The 21995-nt window shown below is 43.6% G+C and overlaps 1 protein-coding gene and 1 long non-coding RNA gene across 3 annotated transcripts in view; both read right to left on the bottom strand.

Annotated features, from left to right (window-relative positions):
* Nucleotides 1-1099: 1099 nt before the first annotated feature.
* On the bottom strand, nt 1100-7424 carry LOC115194368 (uncharacterized). Its single transcript, XR_003878345.1, has 2 exons — nt 4186-7424; nt 1100-4010 (listed from the first exon to the last, which is right to left on the bottom strand). It is a non-coding gene; the product is annotated as an uncharacterized LOC115194368 (long non-coding RNA).
* A 166-nt stretch (nt 7425-7590) lies between these two features.
* LOC115194362 (GRB10-interacting GYF protein 1) overlaps nt 7591-21995 on the bottom strand; it is a 27566-nt gene continuing 13161 nt past the window's right edge. Inside the window, exons 8-25 of one of the 2 annotated variants that reach the window (XM_029754009.1) lie at nt 21396-21613; nt 21045-21256; nt 20745-20847; nt 20364-20567; nt 20031-20191; nt 19622-19781; nt 19192-19358; nt 18585-18688; nt 18316-18416; nt 18023-18096; nt 17679-17816; nt 17280-17477; nt 16709-16911; nt 15678-15844; nt 8395-8549; nt 8245-8292; nt 8012-8156; nt 7591-7753 (exon numbers count right to left, since the gene is read on the bottom strand). In XM_029754009.1, the coding sequence (XP_029609869.1) occupies nt 7686-7753; nt 8012-8156; nt 8245-8292; nt 8395-8549; nt 15678-15844; nt 16709-16911; nt 17280-17477; nt 17679-17816; nt 18023-18096; nt 18316-18416; nt 18585-18688; nt 19192-19358; nt 19622-19781; nt 20031-20191; nt 20364-20567; nt 20745-20847; nt 21045-21256; nt 21396-21613 (2626 nt within the window). In that variant the 3' untranslated portion in view covers nt 7591-7685. Of the gene's footprint in view, nt 7754-8011; nt 8157-8244; nt 8293-8394; nt 8550-15677; nt 15845-16708; nt 16912-17279; nt 17478-17678; nt 17817-18022; nt 18097-18315; nt 18417-18584; nt 18689-19140; nt 19359-19621; nt 19782-20030; nt 20192-20363; nt 20568-20744; nt 20848-21044; nt 21257-21395; nt 21614-21995 lie in introns of both variants that reach the window. The other variant, XM_029754008.1, reaches the window with a different exon arrangement.

Raw genomic sequence — 21995 nt, 5'->3', positions numbered from 1 at the left:
TTCGACTGGCAGCAAACATTTACTACAGGCTGTGATGCAACCACTACCATGTCTTCACTAGCATCACTTGTTTTCTCAATTCTATTAATAGCCTTTGTTTGACCGCTCTTACTTTTATCACCTCAATCTCCTTCACCATTACAGGGCACTCCAGGAACTCGGGATCATGATCCCCACCACAATCACCACATCAGCCTTCTACACTGTTCTTCAGCATACTCTGTCCGTCTGCACACACTTGGAACATGGCTAAATCCTTTACAATTCTTACAGTGCAGTGGTTTGGGTACGAAAGCTCTTACAGCGTATATTGTGGCAACCCAGGGGCCAGCAGGGAGCTACAAAGAAAGGAGCGGGGCCTTGGTCAGCTCCAGAGGGCTAGAGAGCCAAGGTGAGTCAGCACCATGGACAGGCACCAACTGGGGCTTTTGATTCAACACAAATACTACTCAGTCCAGGTGCTGCAACCAATTGGCACCTGGAATTGGTCCCACCAAATGAGTAGTAGAGGTGTAGTCACTCGGACGGGACAGGCAGAGGGTACGCCTAGACTTCAGAAGAACCAGAGTGAGTATGATAAGCACCTCGATCAGACGCCAAAGATACTAGGCAATGTTTGACTCACCTGTCTCTCTCACTTCCCTTTCTTTGCCCCGAAAGGAAGAGGACCCACACCACCCGGCGCAAGTAGAGAACAAGTATTGAAAGACCGGAATCATCGCTCTCTCTCTTTTGCTGTTCATTACCCCAGGCGGTCGGAGGAGCTGCCACACCGGACACCAAATGACCCACCCGTTACCCGAGAGGCCTTTCAGTTGTATTCCTCCCCGTTCCCCCCAACCTTAATTAAAGAACAGCTTTTGTTTGAGCACCTCAAAACGGTCTCCCGCCATCTTATTTTGTGAGTTTCACCTCTGACTCCCCTGGGCTGCCACAATATGAACTGTAACTCAGTAAAATCTTTGGAATTGTTACATGTCGCGTTTATATTTTTGTTTGGTATAGTTAGGAATGTTCCATTTGATGAGTTTGTCTGTTTGAGTAAAATTAATGACAATTGATAGTAAGAATAGGAGCATAGCAGAAACAGTCAGTCAAATCCATTGTTAAATGCATTTTATTTAATAATTTTTTGTTCTCTTCAAACCAACAAAACCCAAACTATTTACACTTTTTAGGTTATTTTTCTGAATGCATTTGTTTTTATGTTACTTATCTCTAAAACATTCAAAAAGTTTAAGCGATGGAACTGAGCCAACCATTTGGGGGAAAAAGAAAATGGATATAATTTGATCAAAATCTGTTTGTTGATGAATCATACGTCAAAGTCATGGCAATCTCACCCAGGGGCTTCACAGTGCCAAAACATCAATAACTTTGACTTCAATGATTAACAGAAAGACAGAACAGACCCACTGTTCTCCTACAGGTGACCAACAATTACAATGCTAACTTTAAAAAATGAAACACCCACATATAACTCAGAGAATAATAATTTAGAGATGGCTACATATTAACAGTTCACTGCAAACCAGCCTATGAACGGTATTCTTATCCAACACTGATGGAGTTGAAAGATAGAAGTCAAAATCCACAGTATTCATAAAATACTTCAGTGACATTTTAGATATTCCTCCAGTTGCATTAACTAATAGATCAACTGATCCAAACTATATCTCATATTTATTTATTTTTCATTCAAAGTAGAGGGTCTCATCTCCCAAAGTTAATATTCGTTTGTCTGACTAACCGAAGCAGATTCTAAATAGGAAAACACTTAAAAAACAATTAATCCGTTCAACCTGACTGACAGGGGAAGAATTGAGCTTCTCTATTGAAAACCTGGTTTCTATTAAAGAGACAGACAAAACCATTACCAACTGTATAGATGGCATACATACAAGTAACATACACAGCCATTCACATTAGTAAGATGCTTCTAATATACAAGGACAATCTGTACAATGGTGTCAAATAGACAATCTACTCAGAGGACCACCAAAAAGAGATACAGTGCCCTCGAATTATTGGAACAGTGAAGCATTTTTTGTTCTTATGGCTCTATACTCAAAGTTTGGATTTGAAATCGAACAATTACTATGAGGTTAAACTATACATTCTCAGATTTTATTTGATTTGAGGGTATTTGTATACATATCTTTTTATACATCGTCCCTCCCATTTTAGGGGACCAAAAGTATTGGGACAAATTCACTTGTGTGTGTATTAAAGTAGTAAAAAGTGAAATATTTGGTCCCGTATTCATAGCACACAATGGCTACATCAAGCTTGTGACTAAACAAATTAGTTGGATGCATTCGCTGTTTGTTTTGGTTGCGTTTCAGATTATTTTGTGCCCAATAGAAATTCATGGTAAATGTGTTGGGTTATTTTGGAATCACTTTTATTGTTAATAAGAATATGTTTATAAACACTTGATGAATGTGGATGCTGCCATCAATACCGATAATTCTGAATGAATCGTGAATAATGAGTGATAAAGTTAAAACGCACAAATAGCGTACCTCCCAAAAATGCTAACCTCCTGTTATTGTAATGGTGAGCATTTCTTGGGGGTATGATCTCACTCCATTATTCATGCCTCATTCAGGATTATCTGTAATAATGGTAGCATCCACATTAACGTAGAAGTGCTTAGAAACATATTCTATTCTTATTTACAATAAAAGTGATTCCAAATGACAACACATTTACCATTCATTCATTTCTATTGGGCACAAATGAATCTGAAACAACCAAAACAAACAGCAAATGCATCCAACAAGTTTGTAGTCACATTGCTGATGTAGCCATTGCGTGTTATGAATATGGGACCAAATGTTTCACTTTTTACTACATTAATACACACAGGTGAATTTGTCCCAATACTTTTGGTCCCTTGAAATGGGCTGACTATGCATAAAGAGTGTCGTCGTTTCTAAATAGTGGAACCAATATGTACACAAATACCCTCAAATAAAAGCAGAAAACCTATGCTTTAACCTCATAACTGTTTGATTTCAAATCAAAACTAGTGGAGTGCAGAGCCAAAATAAGAAAAACAACTCTTCAATAACTACAGAGGGCACTGTATATCCTTCATTTTAAAAGGGTGGTCCTCAACAGGATAAAACACTTCTTTCAAATCAAGTCTCAAACTGTCAAAATCATTGGGTCAAAATCCTTTGTCAAAAAATGACTACAGTGATGGGGTACACAGTAATATGTAGTGGGGCACTGTGTAGAACTGTAAAGGAACATATGGGTTTATTTAACACACTCTTCCTGGTCAGCTCAGCTCCATAATACACAGGCTTCAGATTCCTCATTACTCAGCCTGCACCTTCAGCTACATGTCTGGGCATTTAAAACTGGATAACAGAACAGTCACTCTTGCTTTGAAAAAAGGCAAACCATCAGTCTTAATCATCGTTGTCAGGGATTGCCTTCAGTTCTACTTTGTTGCCATAGATGCTGGATAGAAATAACGTAACATACAACAGTATTGTTCGTCAATAAGACGCCGTCCAGGTAAGTAGAACATTGACACCACCCCCCCTTATTCAAATGCTATAGTCTTTATCAGGTTCTCCAACTGGCTTTCACTCTTACTGTTAATATGTTTTAGAGTTTGCCATACAAAAGTGGATCTCCACAGTTAAGGCATGTTGAACAGAAAAAAGAAAATACTTTTATATATTATTTACATAGCAGTCAGAACTCAAGTGTATGGTATTGAGCCTTTCTGCTTGTGTGTGTGTGTGTGTGTGTGTGGTTTTCAAGAATGTGGTACTTGAAAAGAGAGCATTTGAGAATGCTGCATGGACATGTGTGTAAAGCTGTGTGTGTGTGGTCAGTTTCTCCATGGTTCCAGGTCCTCTGCTACTGCAGCTGATGTGGCTCCTTCTCTTTCACCACCAGGGGTGCAGAGAGGAGGAGTGGAAGAAGAAAGGGCTGAGGATCTTCTCCATCTTCTCTCCAGCAGAGGGCAGCTAGGAACAGTGAGGACCCTGTGGAATGAGAGCCAGTGAGAATGATGGGAGAGAGGGAGAGCGAGCAAGAGACAGAAGATCTCCAAATGAAACAATACTGAAAACAGAATTTCCAAAAAGACAGTTCCCAACATAACACAGTCCATAGATTCACTATAAACATTAAATAGATGGGTAAGAAATACACTCTTACCCATATGATGGTTGTCTTCATGCAGTCAGCTCGTGATTGATCTCCAGGTAGTGGCTAGGTGACAGAAGGTTGGGTGGGGGGGGGGCATCTGGGCAGCAGGTCCCCTGGTACATCCGCCTGACTGTCTCTCCCCTGCCTTCTCCATTGGTTGGTCAAACACTCTGGGCTGGGCTCTGCAGCAGCGATCATCATTCAGTCTTGGGAGTCCCTGCAGTCCCCAGTGCCATCCATGTTAAGTCTTTTCTTTCCCCATCCCTGAAGACATATGGGGCTACTGGCAAAGTTTGGGGAATTTCCAGGTAATTCATTTACCACAGGATTATTCACTCTGTAAATCAATGTCTCGTGAATTTCCTTCTTCTGTTAGTTTGTATATCAAGCCTTGCAGTTTTGTCCAAGTGATCTTCTTTAAAGTTAGGCCTAATACAAAAATATGGTTATGTACAGGAGGAAGAAGGCGTATTCCTGTCTTTCGTTTCGAAAATCTTGTTTTCAGTGAGACGGTATTAACTCAAAGTTACATTTTTTTTTAAACCCTCCCTTTGTACTACAATATTTCTGTGCTCCTATCCCAAATGTGATGGCACCTCACAGTTTGAATGAACCAAAGTGCATAGTGAGAGTGGTCGGGGCAGCCCTCGTCAACAGTGAGTGTTAAGGAGGGCTGATGGGTGTCCCCCAGAGATCAGTACTAGTATCCTTTCATTTCCCCTCATCGCAGGGTTAAAATACCCCCACTGCACACCCTGAGACCCCTTTTAAACAAAAAAGGAAAAATAATTCTGCCTGCACACGGTCCAATTGAATGCAATGGTAGATTTGAGGTCAATGTCATTTGTATGTACGGTTTTACAAAATCTTCTTACATTTCCTTTATTCTCAACCACTCCTCACGGGTTTGCCCATCTTTGTTTCGTTTACATGTTCAAGGAAGAAAAAAAAATGTACTCCATATTTTTACTCCAGGAGACATATGTATTAAAGCGATGATATTGTTGTTTCCTTTATGCATGTTCTAAGTACCAAAAACTCCTCTGCTGTTTCTGCTTTTTGATTAAGCTTTCTACTCCACGAACAGAAACACTTAGTCCTTGAGTTCAAATACAGGCAGTAAAAAAGAAAAAAAAGAAATGACAATCTTTGATTTTTCACCTGCACTCCTTGATGATCAGTCAGTTACAAAAGAGCCACATCCACTAAAGGGTCACATTGTGATGTCCTTCTTCCTTCCCGTCAAAACAACATAGGCCACTGAATGTCCATTTTGCAGAAGCGCACTTGCAAAACCCTGCCCTTACCCACTATCCACCCTAACCCCCCAAAAACTGCACCCACAGAAATCCATGTGTTTTGTAAACAACCAAAACTCCAGTAAGGAATAGTAAAGAGTCTGTTCTTTATTTTTTCATAGTAATATTGTTTTTGTACGAACAGGATTGCAGAGGCAGTGTGTTCAACTGTAGCCTTCCCGAGTTCTTCCTCTTTTGTGAAAAAAAAGAAAAGAGTAAAGAACTCGCCGACCTCTTCAATCTTAGATTTTTTTTTTTTTTTTTAGATTCCATTTTTAGACATTTTGTGAGGAAAAAAATCCCGTATCACATTTTTTTGACTTTTTTGGGAATACATTCAATGTTTTCTTAAGAAAGAAATAACAAAACGCACTTCACATGGCGGTAATGCAACAAAAACAAAATTAAGGGATAAAAAAAATAAAAAAATAGCAGTGCTCATCATAATCGTAGTCCAAATACTTTTTTTTTTCTTCTTTGATTATTCATGTATGTATTTTCATTTATATTCCTAAAAAAGAAACGTCATCATCAACAATAGCAACAATAATGAATAAGTAACACAAGAATATGCTAACATTTTGTGCACCATCCTGTACGTGGACAGTTTGATGCTAATTGTTTTGAGCAGAATCTGAAACCGCACGCACACCTTCCACACGCGAGTTAAAGAGAACTGACAAGGCAACGAGATCACATCCCAGGAAACCTAAACTGGACTAACCTTCCAATGAATCATCATCCCCAGACTAAACCTGAAATATTAGGATATATGATTGACATACACAGAGCGCTTAACATAACCATAACACACTCAAAAAGTAAATGTCTCAATGGCCATTGAACATTCCCTCCATCCCATTTACCCTTTCAGAGTTCTTAGGCACAAATGTGCATTGCATGCACACACACACACACAGAGAGGCCGTGGCTGAGAGAAGACAGCGGGGAGGGGCACTGCGCCATCAGCCCGTACTCCAAAACACCCAGAAACAAGTGGTGCTTTAACAACACATGAAGGAGCGCAAAGCCATAATCCTCCTCTACACATGTCTGAATTTCTATTCCATTTCTCTGGGGATGAAGAGCTGGTGAGAGAAAGGATGTGTTGTGCCATTGCCCCCTCTCTCTGTCACACACACAATCATACACACACGTAGATACAAAGAAAGTCCCTCTGTACAAGAGGACACATTCTACTCATGGAAAATACAACAATTCTTATTTGAACAAAATGACATAATGGCCTGGTATGTGTTCATACATCTTGGTAAGCAATGGAGAAAAAATAACAGACATTAGAAACATACTAGTTTGCACAATGCACACACGCACGCACACACACACGCACGCACGCACACAGAAATATTAATCTCTAATTTGTTTTTCTATTTTTTTATCTTTGTTTTTTTTAACACAAGTGCAAGTCTTCAAGTTTTTTTTAATGTATTTTTTTGTCATAGCTTTACTTTTCATATAAATGTATTGTAAAAAACAAAAAACAACAGTGTTTGTCTTTCAAGAAAGGATTTGTTTTTCTGATAAGGTTTCAAAATAAAAAAAGGTCCCCTCTATCTTTGAGTTCCCCCTCCCAGTGAATCTATCCCACCAACCTTACACCTCACCTTACCCTTCCAGTTCAGATTTTCACGTGTATACGTACAGCATCTTGTGTAGATTCAACACACACACCGTACGTACACTGACAACAAAAACCCTATTCAAATCCCCTCTTAATAATAAAGTGCATTAGTTCAGTTTAAGGTGCTTAGTCTTATAAGTGCCAAGGGATACCCATCATTCCTCTTTCCCCCACCACATCACTCTCCCTTCTCAAGTGAACGATTGAAAGCAGGGGAGCCTTTCTCTTTTCAAGGGCAGGGAGATAGAACACAATCCTCTCCTCCCTCTCCCCATACAAGTTCTCCCCCCTTCTCTCTCTCCCCCCCCCATTATCTCCATCCCCCTGTCTGCCCCCATCCCTCTTTCCCTCTCGGCCCCCCTCCCTCTCTCCCCTCCTCGAAGTACCCATTCCCCTCCCCCTCTCCGTCCCCCCATCCCCCTCTCCCATCCTCCTCTCTCTTTCTCTGCCCATCCCCCTCCCCCCCATCCCCCTCCCTCCCTTCAAGCAGTGCACATTCGTCATCAGATTTGTCTGATTAGTAGACAGAAGGCCTCAGGTAGTAGCTATTGCCGCTGATCAGATCTGGATCAGTAATCCTCCACCATCTCCATCTCATTCAGGCTCAGACGCTCGCCCGCGTTGTGGTATGAGTACCCTGGAGTCAGGAGGGGAGAGAGATGGAGGGAAAGAGACAAGTAGGAGGATGGAAAAGGAGAGGGTAGATGGATGTGGAAAGGCATAGAGCAGTTCAATCAGTTAGAGCTATGACCAGCCTCCCAGCAGCCGATGAGAACATCCATCAGGTATGCAGTTTCCCTGAGTTGGGTGGTCACAGGTCATATTCAGGTACATGTAAGGAAGTAATAAGTACACTATGTAACAGGTGTCAATAGGCTGAAGAGGCCAGTCCTACCTAAGATGCTGGGGTCAGAGTGCAGCACCACAGGCTGTTTCTTCTTCTTCATGGCCCCCTGGGTGTCGTACAGCCCTCCCTTCCCCATCTGGGCGGCCTGGAACATGGACTGCAGGGTGCTGGGGCTCACTCCCCGCATGGAGTCCTGGAGACAGATGGGAGGAGGAGTTACGAGGGATCCACTAAGGTGAGTGTCACGCATAGCAGGGAGACTTGTGAGAAACAAGTCTTACCGGCAGAGGGAAGTTGTTCATGGCCAGCCCTGCTACTTCCTTTGATAGCTGGGTGAAGACGAGAGGACAGGGCGAACGGCAGATCATTATATGAACCAAGGCATCCTCAAAGCTATAAATTCACACACACAACAGGCAGAGAATACGTACCTGCTGCTGCAGGTTCTGTTTCTGTTTGGCACGGCGCTCCAGGAAGTGCTTGGCAAACTCTTTGGCTTCCATGGTGTCTCCCAGGTAGGAGCGGATAAAGTCATGGACCTCGTAGGGAGACTCCACCTCCTTCAGGTACGCCACGATGGTGGACACTGGACACACATGGTGATAAGATAAGCATAGATCCCATGGGGACAAGACAGACAGAAGAGAGGGAATGGAAAGCCTCAAATCTGGAAAGATGGGAGGAAAAAAAAAACTTAATGAGGCTATAGACAAGGGCCCGGTTTCCCAAAACATCTTAAGCAATGTTCCGTCTAAGCTCCGCACCGATGCGCAGTAGCCCCGAGACTGCCGCGCAAGGCAATATTAGCCACTTTCAACGCAACATACCGAAACAAAAACTAACTACGCAAGAGATTCTGTTGTAGGCAGAACGCATCAAAGTAGGACTCTGTCGCACTGACACGCTCGACACAGACCGGTGCGGCATAACCAATCAGAGCTGTAGTAGGCCTATGAGCAGTCGTGAGCAGGTACGCTTGTTTTGAGATCAAAGCAAGAGGTGATTGTAGCCACATGTGCACATTTTGTTAATATCCTTTGCTAGTCATTAGCCCAGTTATAGATCATTTGTAGTCAGTAAAAAGGGAGTGATTACTTCCTACAAGAGCACAAAATGTATACATTTCTAGACTATTTGAAAAGACAGTCAGGTAAAGAGATTGTTTTTGTCTTAAATGGGCAGTGGTGTATTTTGAGACAGGCTTGAATAAGCTTAGTAGCCAATAGGCAGAGGGTAGAATAATTTGTCTCTATCTGTAATAACGGTATGGGAATAATAATGCATTTTATTTTGCAAATGTGGTTTCTTGCATCAAACAACATTTTCAGTCACCTCCTCTGAAGGGCAAGTGGATCAAATGTCAAGCCCCGCATGTTTTTTTCAAAAGTCTCATGGAATGTAGGCCTACATTAAACACCACACATTGGCTGCTACTGTATGCTGAATGAAAGAACAGCTATTTCCATGTTAAAATGTTATGGGATGCATTTTCTCCATTGTTTTTGATGGTAGTCCACTCTGGTAGGCCTACATTATGATCAAATAGCCACAGTAGCCTACTTGACCAGTGTTAAAACTAAATTTAAGCAGGTACAGCCTCAGTGTTCACAGTAAACGTGCGCTAGAAGTTGCACAGAATTTTCACAACATTCAAGTTTGCGCCCTGCAGACCTGAAATTTGCTCTGTGTCGAAACAAATTAGAGGGTACATTGATCTTAAGGCTAAGTTCATTATTAGAACCGATGGAAGAGCATCTTTACATTTCCGAGCTGTTTCCCAAAACCGTCTTTATTAATGTTGCACTTGAAAACGCTCGTAATCTAACGCAACGCCTGCCTCAGACCACTTATAGAACAGCTAAGTGCATCTTAAGTTAACCGTTTGCCCTGCCAAGTCACTTTAGATACAGAAAACATCTGCTAAACATAGAATAAAAATGTTTGTCTCTCTGTGACCGCTGAAAACGTCATAGTTCTCAACATAAATAGCATAAAAAGTTTGCAATATTATAAACAAAGCGAAGCAAGGACACCTTTTTAAAAAATAAAAACCGAGAACCAATTTATATTATAGCAAGATAAGGCTAAATATTGACATCATTTTCATGTACAGTACCAGTCAAAAGTTTGGATACACCTACTCATTCAAGAGTTTCTTAATTTTTACTATTCTCTACATTGTAGAATAATCGTGAAGACATCAAAAATATGAAAAAACACATGAAATCATGTAGTAACCAAAAAAAGTGTTCAACAAACCAAAATATATTTCATATTTGTGATTCTTCAAAGTACCCACCCTTCACCTTGATGACAGTTTTGCATTCTCTCAACCAGCTTCACAAGGAATGCTTTTCCAACAGTCTTGAAGGAGTTCACACATACGCAGCGCACTTCTGGATGCTTTTCCTTCATTCCGTAGTCCAACTCATCCCAAACCATCTCAATTGGGTTGAGGTCGGGTGATTGTGGAGGCCAGGTCATCTGATGCAGCACTCATCAGTCTACATCCTGGTCAAATAGCCCTTACAGAACCTGGAGTTGGGTTGGGTCATTGTCCTGTTGAAAAACAAACGATAGTCCCACTAAGAGCAAACCTGATGGGACGGCATATCGCTGCAGAATTCTGTGGTAGCCATGCTGGTTAAGTGCGCCTTGAATTTTAAATAAATCACAGACAGTGTCACAAGCAAAGCACCCCCACACCATCACACCTCCTCCTCCATGCCTCACGGTGGGAACCACACATGCGGAGAGCATCACTTCACCTACTCTGCATCTCACTAAGACACGGAGGTTGGAACCAAAAATCTCAAATTTGGACTCATCAGACCAAAGGACATATTTCCACCAGTCTAATGTCCATTGCTCGTGTTTCCTGACCAAAGCAAGTCTCTACATCTTATTGGTGTCCTTTAGGAGTGGTATCTTTGCAGCACTTCGACCATGAAGGCCTGATTCACACAGTCTCCTCTGAACAGTTGATGTTGAGATGTTTCTGTTACTTGGACTCCGTGAAGCATTTATTTGGGCTGCAATCTGAGGCTGGTAACGCTAATGAACTTATCCTCTGCAGCAGAGGCAACTCCGGATCTTCCTTTCCTGTGGTGGTCCTAATGAGAGCCAGTTTCATCATAGAGCTTGATGGTTTTTGCGACTGCTCTTGAAGAAACCTTCAAAATTCTTGAAATTTTCCAGATAGACTGACCATCATGTCTTAAAGTAACGGTTTCCGAGCTGGTCACGGGTGCACCTCAGTCACACTCCAGGTACTAAACGATATAACAGCCATCGATAAAAGACAGTACTGTGCAGCTGTATTCATCGACCTGGCCAAGGCTTCGACTCTGTCAATCACCGTATTCTTATTGGCAGACTCAACAGCCTTGGTTTCTCAAATGACTGCCTCGCCTGGTTCACCAACTACATCTCAGATAGAGTTCAGTGTGTTAAATTGGAGGGCCTGTTGTCCGCACCTCTGGCAGTCTATGGGGGAACCACAGGGTTCAATGCTCGGGCCGACTCTTTTCTCTGTATATATCAATGTCATTCTTGCTGCGGGTGATTCCCTGATCCACCACTACGCAGACGACACCATTCTGTATACATCTTGCCTTTCTTTGGACACTGTGTTAACAAACCTCCAAACGAGCTTCAATGCCATACAACACTCCTTCCGTGGCCTCCAACTAATCTTAAAACTGTAGTAAAACTAAACGCATGCTTTTCAACCGATCACTGCCCACACCCGCCCGCCCGTTGAGCATCACTACTCTGGACGGTTCTGACTTAGAATATGTGGACAACTACAAATACCTAGGTGTCTGGCTAGACTGTAAACTCTCCTTCCAGACTCATATTAAACATCTCCAATCCAAAATTAAATCTAGTATCGGCTTCCAATTTCGCAACAAAGCCTCCTTCACTCACGCCGACAAACATACCCTTGTAAAACTGACGATCCTACCGATCTTCGACGATGTCATTTACAAAATAGCCTCCAACACTCTACTCAGCAAACTGGATGCAGTCTATCACAGTGCCATCTATTTTGTCACCAAAGCCCCATATACCACCCACCACTGCGACCTGTATGCTCTCGTCGGCGGGCCCTCGCTACATATTCATCGCCAGACCCACTGGCTCCAGGTCATCTATAAGTCTTTGCTAGGTAAAGCTCTGCCTTATCTCAGCTCACTGGTCACCATAATAACACCCACCCGTAGCACGCACTCCAGCAGGTATATCTCACTGGTCATCCCCAAAGCCAACACCTCCTTTGGCCGCCTTTCCTTCCAGTTCTCTGCTGCCAATGACGAACGAATTGCAAAAATCACTGAAGCTGGAGTCTTATATCTCCCTCTAACTTTAAGCACCAGCTGTCAAGAGCAGCTTACCGATCACTGTACCTGTACACAGCCAATCTGTAAATAGCATACCCAACTACCTCATTCCCATATTGTTTTTATTTACTTCTTACACACCAGTATTTCTACTTGCACATCTATCATTTCAGTGTTAATTTGCTAAATTGTAATTACTTCGCTACTATGGCCCATTTATTGCCTTACATCCTCACGCCATTTGCACACACTGTATATAGACTTTTTTCTATTGTGTTATTGACTGTACGTTTGTTTATTCCATGTGTAACTCTGTTGTTGTTGTTTATGTCGCACTGCTATGCTTTATCTTGGCCAGGTCGCAGTTGTAAATGAGAACTTGTTCTCAACTGGCCTACCTGGTTAAATAAAACACAAAATAAAAAAAAATACTGTAATTTCTCTTTGCTTTTCGAGCTGTACTTGCCATAATATGGACTTCATATTTTACCAAATAGGGCTATCTTCTGTGTACCACCCCTACCTTGTCACAACACAACTTACGCATTAAGAAGGAAAGAAATTCCACAAATTAACTTTTAACAAGGCACACCTGTTAATTGAAATGCATTCTTGGTGACTAACTCATGAAGCTGGTTGCGAGAATGCCAAGAGTGAGCAAAGCTGTCATCAAGGCAAAGGGTGGCTCCTTTGAAGAATCTCAAATATATTTGTATTTGTTGAAAACTTTTTAGGTTACTACATGTGTTATTTCATAGTTTTGATGTCTTCACTATTATTCTACAATATAGAAAATTGTAAAAAATAAAGAAAAACCCTGGAATAAGTAGGTGTATCCAAACTTTGACTGGTACAGTATGTGCAATCGATAGACCTACAGTTGAAGTGGAAGTTTACATACACCTTAGCCAAATGCATTTAAACTCAGTTTTTCACAATTCCTGACATTTAATCCAAGTAAACATTCCCTGTCTTAGGTAAGTTAGGATCACCACTTTATTTTCAGAATGTGAAATGTCAGAATAATAGAGAAAATAATTTATTTCAGCTTTTATTTCTTTCATCACATTCCCAGTGGGTCAGAAATGTACATACACTCAATTAGTATTTGGTAGCATTGTCTTTAATTTGTTTAACTTGGGTCAAATGTTTCAGGCAGCCTTCCACAACCTTCCCACAATAAGTTGGGTGAGTTTTGGTCCATTCCTCCTGACAGAGCTGGTGTAAGTAACTGAGTCAGGTTTGTAGGCCTCCTTGCTCGCAAACACACGTTTTCAGTTCTGCCCACACATTTTTCTATAGGAATGAGGTCAGGGCTTTGTGATGGCCACTCTAATACCTTGACTTTGTTGTCCTTAAGCCATTTTGCCATAACTTTGGAAGTATGCTTGGGGTCATTGTCCATTTGGAAGACACATTTGCAACCAAGCTTCAACTTCCTGACTGATGTCTTGAGATGTTGCATCAATATATCCACATAATTTTCCATCCTCATGATGTCATCTATTTTGTGAAGTGCAGAAGTCCCTCCTGCACCAAAACACCCCCACAACTTGATGCTGCCACCCCCGTGCTTCACGGTTAGGATGGTGTTCTTCAGCTTGCAAGCATCCCCCTTTTTCCTCCAAACATAGCGATGGTCATTATGACCAAACAGTTCTATTTTTCTTTCATCAGACCAGAGGACATTTCTCCAAAAAGTACGATGTTTGTCCCCATGTGCAGTTGCAAACCGTAGTCTGGCTTTTTTTTAATGGCGGTTTTGGAGCAGTGGCTTCTTCCTTGCCTTTCAGGTTATGTCAATATAGGACTCGTTATTCCTGTGGATATAGATACTTTTGTACCCGTTTCCTCCAGCATCTTCACAAGGTCCATTGCTGTTGTTCTGGGATTGATTTGCACTTTTAGCACCAAAGTACGTTCATCTCTAGGAGACAACGCGTCTCCTTCCTGAGCGGTATGACGGCTGTGTGGTCCCATGGTGTTTATACTTGTGTACGATTGTTTAAAAACAGATGAACGTGGTACCTTCAGGTGTTTGGAAATTGCTCCCAAGGATGAACCAGACTTGTGGAGGTCTACAATAATTTTTCTGAGGTCTTGGCTGATTTCATTTGATTTTCCCATGATGTCAAGCAAAGAGGCACTGAGTTTGAAGGTAGGCCTTGAAATGCATCCACAGGTACACCTCCAATTGACTCAAATGATGTCTATTAGCCTATAAGAAGCTTCTAAAGCCATGACATAATATTCTGGAATTTCCCAATCTGTTTAATGGCACAGTCAACTTAGTGTATGTAAACTTCTGACCCACTGGAATTGTGATACAGTGAATTATAAGATAAATAATTTTTCTGTAAACAATTGTTGGAAAAATTACTTTTGTCATGCACAAAGTAGATGTCCTTACCGACTTGCCAAAACTATAGTTTGTTAACAAAAAATGTGTGGAGTAATTGTAAAATGAATTTTAATGACTCCAACCTAAGTGTTTGTAAACTTCAGACTTCAACTATAAGTGTATGTAAACTTCCGACTTCAACTGTACCTAGTATTAAGCCATTAGGCTACATCTGAGCCGCTTCAATATTGGTATCTATTAGGACAAAATTATTATTTCACTGTAGCCTAACCAATGACCTGAAGGTCAACATATTAGGTCTATGGCAATGTCGCTTAACTTGCTACTTCATGTTTAATAATTGTAGTTATTTTAATTGGTTGAATAATTTAATTGTACTTGAAGCTCAATTCCTGCCTTCCATTAGGCTGCAATGATTTGTTGAGCAATTACGAAAACCGGTGTCATCCAGTCCTAATTTTTAGGTCACGTTGATATTATAGTTTACACATACTGAAGAAATGCAGAACTTACATAAACATTGCATGCAAAATAGCGAAGAGAAGACACTTATGATTGCATCATGGCGAACATTAAAAACACATTAGGCTACAGAACACTTCTCTCGAAGGGAAAAACGTACTGTGTAACAATTTTTTTCAAGATGACTTTGAAAATCCATAAATCATTTAAGAGCTACAGTGAGCTCTTCAGGCTATATTCTGGAATCTTTTTCAGCACAGGACAGCTCCTGTAACGACACGGTTAAGTTTCACTTTGTAACAAGTGCACTGCGTGGCGTTTTGGGAAAACAGGTGCGATGTCGTCGACCGTTATTCACACGATGCATCGTTCAAAACGCTCGTAAAGCCTACTTTCGATCGCTCATCGGGAAACCGGGCCCAGGGTGGAGGATTGAGTGATATAGGAGGAGCGCTGAACTATTGATTGTTCTATAAGGACAGGGGGTGTGGAGAAGGAAGCGAGTTAATATCAAGAGAGAGGAACTCTGACAAACAGCATAGACTACCGTCCAGTGGAGAGGAGGTGTTGTTGGCTTGGGTGTTGAGGGCGTGCAGCATCTGTTCACACCAGGTGGTGAACCCGTCCTGAGGCGTCTTGATGCCCTGCAGCAGCTTCAGCAGTTTGTCCTCCTCATCCGTACGTTGCTTCCTACAGCTCAGCATATACTGCTCACTACAGGGAGGGAAGAGAGGGACACAAAAGACACAGAAAAGGGAGAGAGGTTTAACATTTAAATATACAGACACATACCTGGACAAACACTCAACATGTACGGCTCAATGCAGTGGGAGGGGAAAGAGGTACAGGTTAAATACACAATTTACACAATAAGGGCTGGTTCCCCTTAGACTAAAAAGCATTTTCAATAGAGAATCTCCACTGAGCAACCCTTTATGTAAACACACTAGGACCATTTACTGTTCATAGGGACAGGTGAGTGAAAGTTTACACTCAAAACCCACACACTTAATACGTAGCTAGTATAGACAGACAGAACACCAAACATTAGGAACACCTCGAGTTGTACTCCCTTTTGCCCTCAGAACAGCCTCCATTCGTCAGGGCATGTACTCTACAAGGTGTCAAAAGCGTTCCACAGGGATGATGGCCCATGTTGTCTCCAATGTTTCTGACAGTTGTGTCAAGTTGGCTCAATGTCCTTTGGGTGGTGGACCATTTTTGACAAAAACAGGAAACTGGTGAGTGTGGGAAAAACCCAGCAGCGTTGCAGTTCTTGACACACTCAAACCTGTGCGCCTGGCACCTACTACCATACCCCATTCAAAGGCACTTAAATCTTTTGCCTTGCCCATTCACCCTCTGAATGGCACACACAATCCATGTCTCAATTGTCTCAAAGCTTAAAAGTCCGTATTTAACCTGTCTCCTCCCCTTCATCTACACTGATTGAAGTGGATTTAACAACTGACATCAATAAGGGATCATAGCTTTCACCTGGATTCCCGTGGTCAGCCTGTCATAGAAAGAGCAGGTGTTCTTAATGTTTCGTACAGTCAGTATGTCTGCTGTCAGTACCTGAGTGAGGGGCTGCTGCGGCTGTTCTTCAGTCCCTGCATGCTGCTACTTCTGGTCTGGTTCTTCACCGCCTCGTCCCACAGACCCATGCCGCCCCCAGCCTTACCCTCCATCCCCCCTCCGCCTCCCCAAAGGCCCCCCGTGACAGCACCTCTGTCCCCCCACTGACCCATGGAGGAACCCCCCATTGACAGGCCTTGGTGCTGAGGAGAGAGAAAGGAGACGGAACATCAATATTAGAACAGAGTGGATAGGAAACCAACAGAAAAGCACCAAATGTAATACACTAATGCATTGTATCGTGTCTACAAGCATTTTCACAGCCACTCACTGTGAGTGCTGCGTGGGAGTGTCAGCACTCTCTCATTTTCCCCCATTTGTGGATGACGTGTCTGTGCTCACACAGTCCCTCTCTTGCTATTTGAGTTGGCTTTCTTAGGCAAAGTGAACATGGGTAATCCCATAAATTCTGAAGAACACGTACGTGTGTGTGAATGCTATTACGTATGCTATTCTGCCGTCTGTGTGTGTGTGTGTGTGTGTGTGTGTGTGTCTTTTAGTAACTACTTACACGTTCTCTCTGCTGCTGCTGGGCTCTCTGCTGCTGTTTAAGAAGCCTCTCTGCCTCCTGCATGTCAAGCAGACTGAGGCCCTTGGCCCCTGACTTGTTGAGACCCCCAGTGCCCCAGCCAGACCCAACCCCGGAGCCTGAGCCCTGCTGGGGGGCCTGCTGGAGCAGCTTCATGATCAGCTCCTGCTGCTGGCGACACTGGAGGAAGACACACACAGTATGAGGGTACGGTACAACATAAGATGGAAACACACTTGCCATAACACACACACACACACACGTCACATACACACAGCCAACACTCGCCGAGACAGCAATCAAACTACAGCCTCATCACAATTGCCCTTTGTGAGATAAATAAAGCTAGATAAAGTAATTCTCCTCCTCCGTCTCGCTCACCTGTTTGCGTCTGAAGATCTCCTCCTCCTCCCTCCTCTTCTGCTCCTCCTGCTGCCTCCTCTTCTCTTCCCTCCTCTTGCGCTGTTCCTCCTCCTCGCGCTTCGCCCTGAGTTCAGCTTCTCTCCTCTCCTGCTGGAGCTGCCCAAGGGTCAGGGGGCAAAGGTCATCGGGGTCAGGGTGGAATACAGATCGCTTTGTTTTCAAAGAGCGAGTTCAAAATGAAAAAGGGGCAAAAGGGATGTTTTGGACTGTACTGTCCATATGGGTTCTACTCTACTAGACAGAGTTATTCCATTTTGACAAGTGCTACTAGATTCCCACAGCCAGAGGGCGCCAGCACTCACCTTCTGAAGCTGTTCGAGAGTTGGACCCTGAGTTGAAGAATTCATTGTTAAGTCCCATAAACTGGCTTCACCGCCTGATTGGACAGAAGAGTGTTGCAGTCATTCCACACTTTACTGTAGCATATATACTAGAGGTTGATCGATAATGAATTTTCAACACCGATACCGATTATTGGAGGACCAAAAAAAGCCGATACCGATTCATCGGCCGATACACAGCTATATATACTAAATAATTGGCCACGCCGATTTAAAAATCGGTCGACCTCTAATATATACGGGTGTGTGTGTACCTGATTGCTGTGAAGCTGAGGTATGCATGTCCCACATGGACCCTGTATCTGGCACTGACATCGACCTGTTCACCGAAGGCAAAATACCCTGCTCTCCGCACCTAGGACAGAAAAGCAAGAGACTTAAGACATGGAAAAATAAAGAGAAAATATGGGAGACATTCCTGTGCCCATAGGTCAACCCAGCTCTCACTCAATAATTTTCACTTTTTGTTGTTGTTTCTTAGTTTCAAATTCCATTCCACACAAACGTCATGTGTAATTCACACCTGCTGATGAGCTGGAATAGCTGCTGCTGCTGCTGGAGCTGTTGATAGAGGACTGCTGCTGCCTGCTCCTGCTGCTTCTTCAGACGGTCCTGATCCATGCTACCCTGAGAGGAGAAGGTAAGGAACACACAGGATAAACACAGGGGCAATCACACACACATATCGGAATTAAAAAACACACGAGCGTACGCAACAGTAAATCTTATACAACAAAACTAGAGCAAACCCTACAATTCTACACACACGCACTAGAACCGGCTTCCAGGTCCCACAGTTGAGTTTGAGGGCACTAGAGCATTGAGAATGCATGACCAAGTCGCTTTGGAGAAAAGCGTCTGCTGAAGGGCTTAGATTATTACTATAACAGCACTGCTCTAAAAATAAACAAGAAACTCATTCAAGGCAGTAAACCTTCACTACTCCACAGTCCATAAACCACAACAACATTGTGTTTCCCCTCCAGCAAACTCCACATACACACACACACCCCCCCCCCCCCCACACACACACACACACACAAAACACACCCCCCCCTATCCACAGCTCTTTCACTCACAGCAGACCCCCGGGGCGGTAGAGGCTGAGGGCGTGGCGGTGGAGATCTCACCAGCAGGGGCGGCGGGGAGGGCCCAGGGGCGAAAGGCACGCGTCCCCACATCTTGATGACGTCACCCAGCGGCTGGAAGCCCTCGTCACAGCCCCTCTTCACCAGCAGAGACATGGAGAAGTAGCCCGCCTGGAACCACTCGCACATCTCCAGGGTGGTGAATGGACCTGGGGGGAGAGGTGGTGGGAGAGTAGAGGGAGGGCATAACAAAAAAATAAAGTGAATGAAAGAAGATAAAGGAGAGAAAAAAAAGAGAGTGAGACAGAGGATGATGTGAGGAGAAAGAGGCTGAGAAGAGGTAGCAGAGTTGAGAGGTGCAACTTGTTGCCTAGGTATGTGCCATTTCCTGTGTGTGTGGTTTTATACATGTCCATATGATTGTGTGTCTGCCCACGTGTAGACCTATGCATCTCTGTATGGGTGCGTGTACCCTGGATCTCTGCCTGGGGGTCCTTGTAGAACCACTTCATGGCAGCGTCGTGGGAGAGGGGCAGGGCGGAGGCTGTGTTTCTGCTCTCCTGCAGCGTCTGAGTGAAACTCTCCTCCTCCAGAGACGTGTCCTGCAGGGACGCCACCATCTTCTCTGCCTCCTACACACAGAGGAAGACACAGGATGGTTCATTAAACATCGACAACACTTATCTGGGCTGTGCTCGTACCAAAGGTTCTTCCAAAACAACTAGCACCTTAACCAGAAATATTACTACGTACTGAGACTAGAGTGTTTCAGACCATCAATTGTCTTACACCAAACCAAAAGAAGAGATTCTCAATTAGAATTTTAGTCCAGAGCTAGGCTTAAAATGTGTCCAGGAAACCAGCCCCAGTACTGTTCGTACCTGTTGCAGGTGCTTCATGCCCTCGTCGTCCTCGGTGTCACCCCCCGGTGGCAGGGAGAGATGGTTAGCAGCAGAGGAGGAGGGAGGGGGTGAAGGCAGACTGGAGGTGGTGCTGGGGCTCTGTTGGGTGGTGGAGGACCCTGCTGGAGAGCCCTCGAGGACTGCAACAAAATCAGAGCATGTCGGTGAAGAGCACTTGATGTGCTCACGGTTTATATATGCATCTGTATGGTTTTGTTTTTTTCATGTACTGCTAAAATAAATGTTACTTAATTTACATTTCATTAGAGATAGTCTTATGACTGTCTCTCTGTCACAGTGTGTATGTAGTACCTTCACTTGGCATCTTGCTGGCCTTGACAGGAACAGGAACAGGGTGGCTGTTGGCCATCTGAGAGGCCTCCAGCTCAGCCACGGTGAGGGACAGCTGGGGCATGGGGGGGTTGAGAGCCAGAGCGGGAGGGGCAGAGAGGGGGCCAGGGGGAGAGGAGGAGGAGGAGGAAGAGGGACTGGTACCATCGGATTCCTTTACATCGACTGGAGAGAGGAGAAAAAGTCCAGTAAATATATATGTTTTTTTTAATTTATTTATTATTTTCAGAAAGAATAGACAATATGTAAAAACAATCGTAAACCTTGATACCATGAGGCGATTGAGGTAAAGATATCAATTAAACAGTAAATTAAGGTAAGAAAGAGTGCAGTTCCCCTCACCTCTCTGTCCTCCATTCATGATCCTCTTCATGTCAGAAAGACTCTCCCCCTCTTCTTCCTCCTCTTCTATTCCCTGGAAGTCAAATTCATCCTCCTTTCCTCCCTTCCGACGGGGAGAGAGAGAGAGAGAGAGAGAGAAGACAGAGACACGGAGAGAGTGAGAGTTACGATTTTCTAAACAATCATTAGGTGTCAACGACCAACTGAATTCAGAGAATAACTAGATGACGGGGAAACAGAAAGATGGGCATATTTGTAGACAACAACCTTGCACGCACGCACGCACTTAACACACACTACCTTGGATATGGGTAGGAAGGCTCCAGAAGCGTCGAAGGTGCCCATCTCTCCTTCTTCATCAGTGCACCACTCAGGCAGTCCGTCTCTGTCGTCCTCTAACCCCTCGCTGCCGGCCCGCCTGCGACCCCCGCTGAAGTCAAACTCAAACTTCCTGCGACGCCCCTCAACCTGACTGTCGTGCTCCCGCCAGCCTGCTGACTTTGGACCTCCATCTGAGAGAAAGAGGAGGGAGAGAAATAGACAGAGAGAGGGGGGGGGAGAATTCCATGAGCGATACAATCAGCAACATCAACATTTTCTCTTACAACTAAACTGACATGAAAAATAATGTGTTTGCATAGAACTTCCTACCATCTAATCTCCGTGCTCCGGCCAGTCTCCAGCTGCCCCCGGGGTCGGCCCCCTCCTCCTCCTCCTCCTGCTCCTCTCGGAGGCTACGCCAGTTCTCACTGTCCGACCGCGTGTAGTCCTTCCTCTGTACACCAGGCACAGGGACACCAGTCGCCTCCTCGAAGCCAACACGTACCCCCTCCCTGGCACGCACAGGCTTCTCAAAACGCCTCTCGCCCCTGGGGAAAGAGGGAGGGAGACAATGGAGGAAAGAGAGGTCAGGAATGATGACTGGATCGACTTACTTGCCTCTACAGAAGTGGTTCCTTTTCCATTCTGGGGACCACCAAATCACCATCAAAAGCTCGAGGACTACCATTGGCCAAGTACTGGATATTTTTGTATTTATTATTAAATATCTTGACGGTCAAATTGAGTCCATTTTAGCAGTGAATGTAATAAATTAAAGGCCTATTATTATTATTAAACGATTTGCATTGTGAAAAGTAAAATTCCTTATAATACCATTAATACTCTCAACTGTTATTACATTTTTTCTTTACATTTTCTTTTTTTTGACCACCCGAGGTACCCTCGCAGATGGTTCGCGGACCACAGGTT

Source organism: Salmo trutta, chromosome 5, assembly GCF_901001165.1.
Source record: "Salmo trutta chromosome 5, fSalTru1.1, whole genome shotgun sequence".
NCBI lineage: Eukaryota > Metazoa > Chordata > Actinopteri > Salmoniformes > Salmonidae > Salmo > Salmo trutta.
The sequence above is the reverse complement of the archived record's forward strand: the minus strand, read 5'-3'. Positions and strand labels throughout refer to the sequence as shown.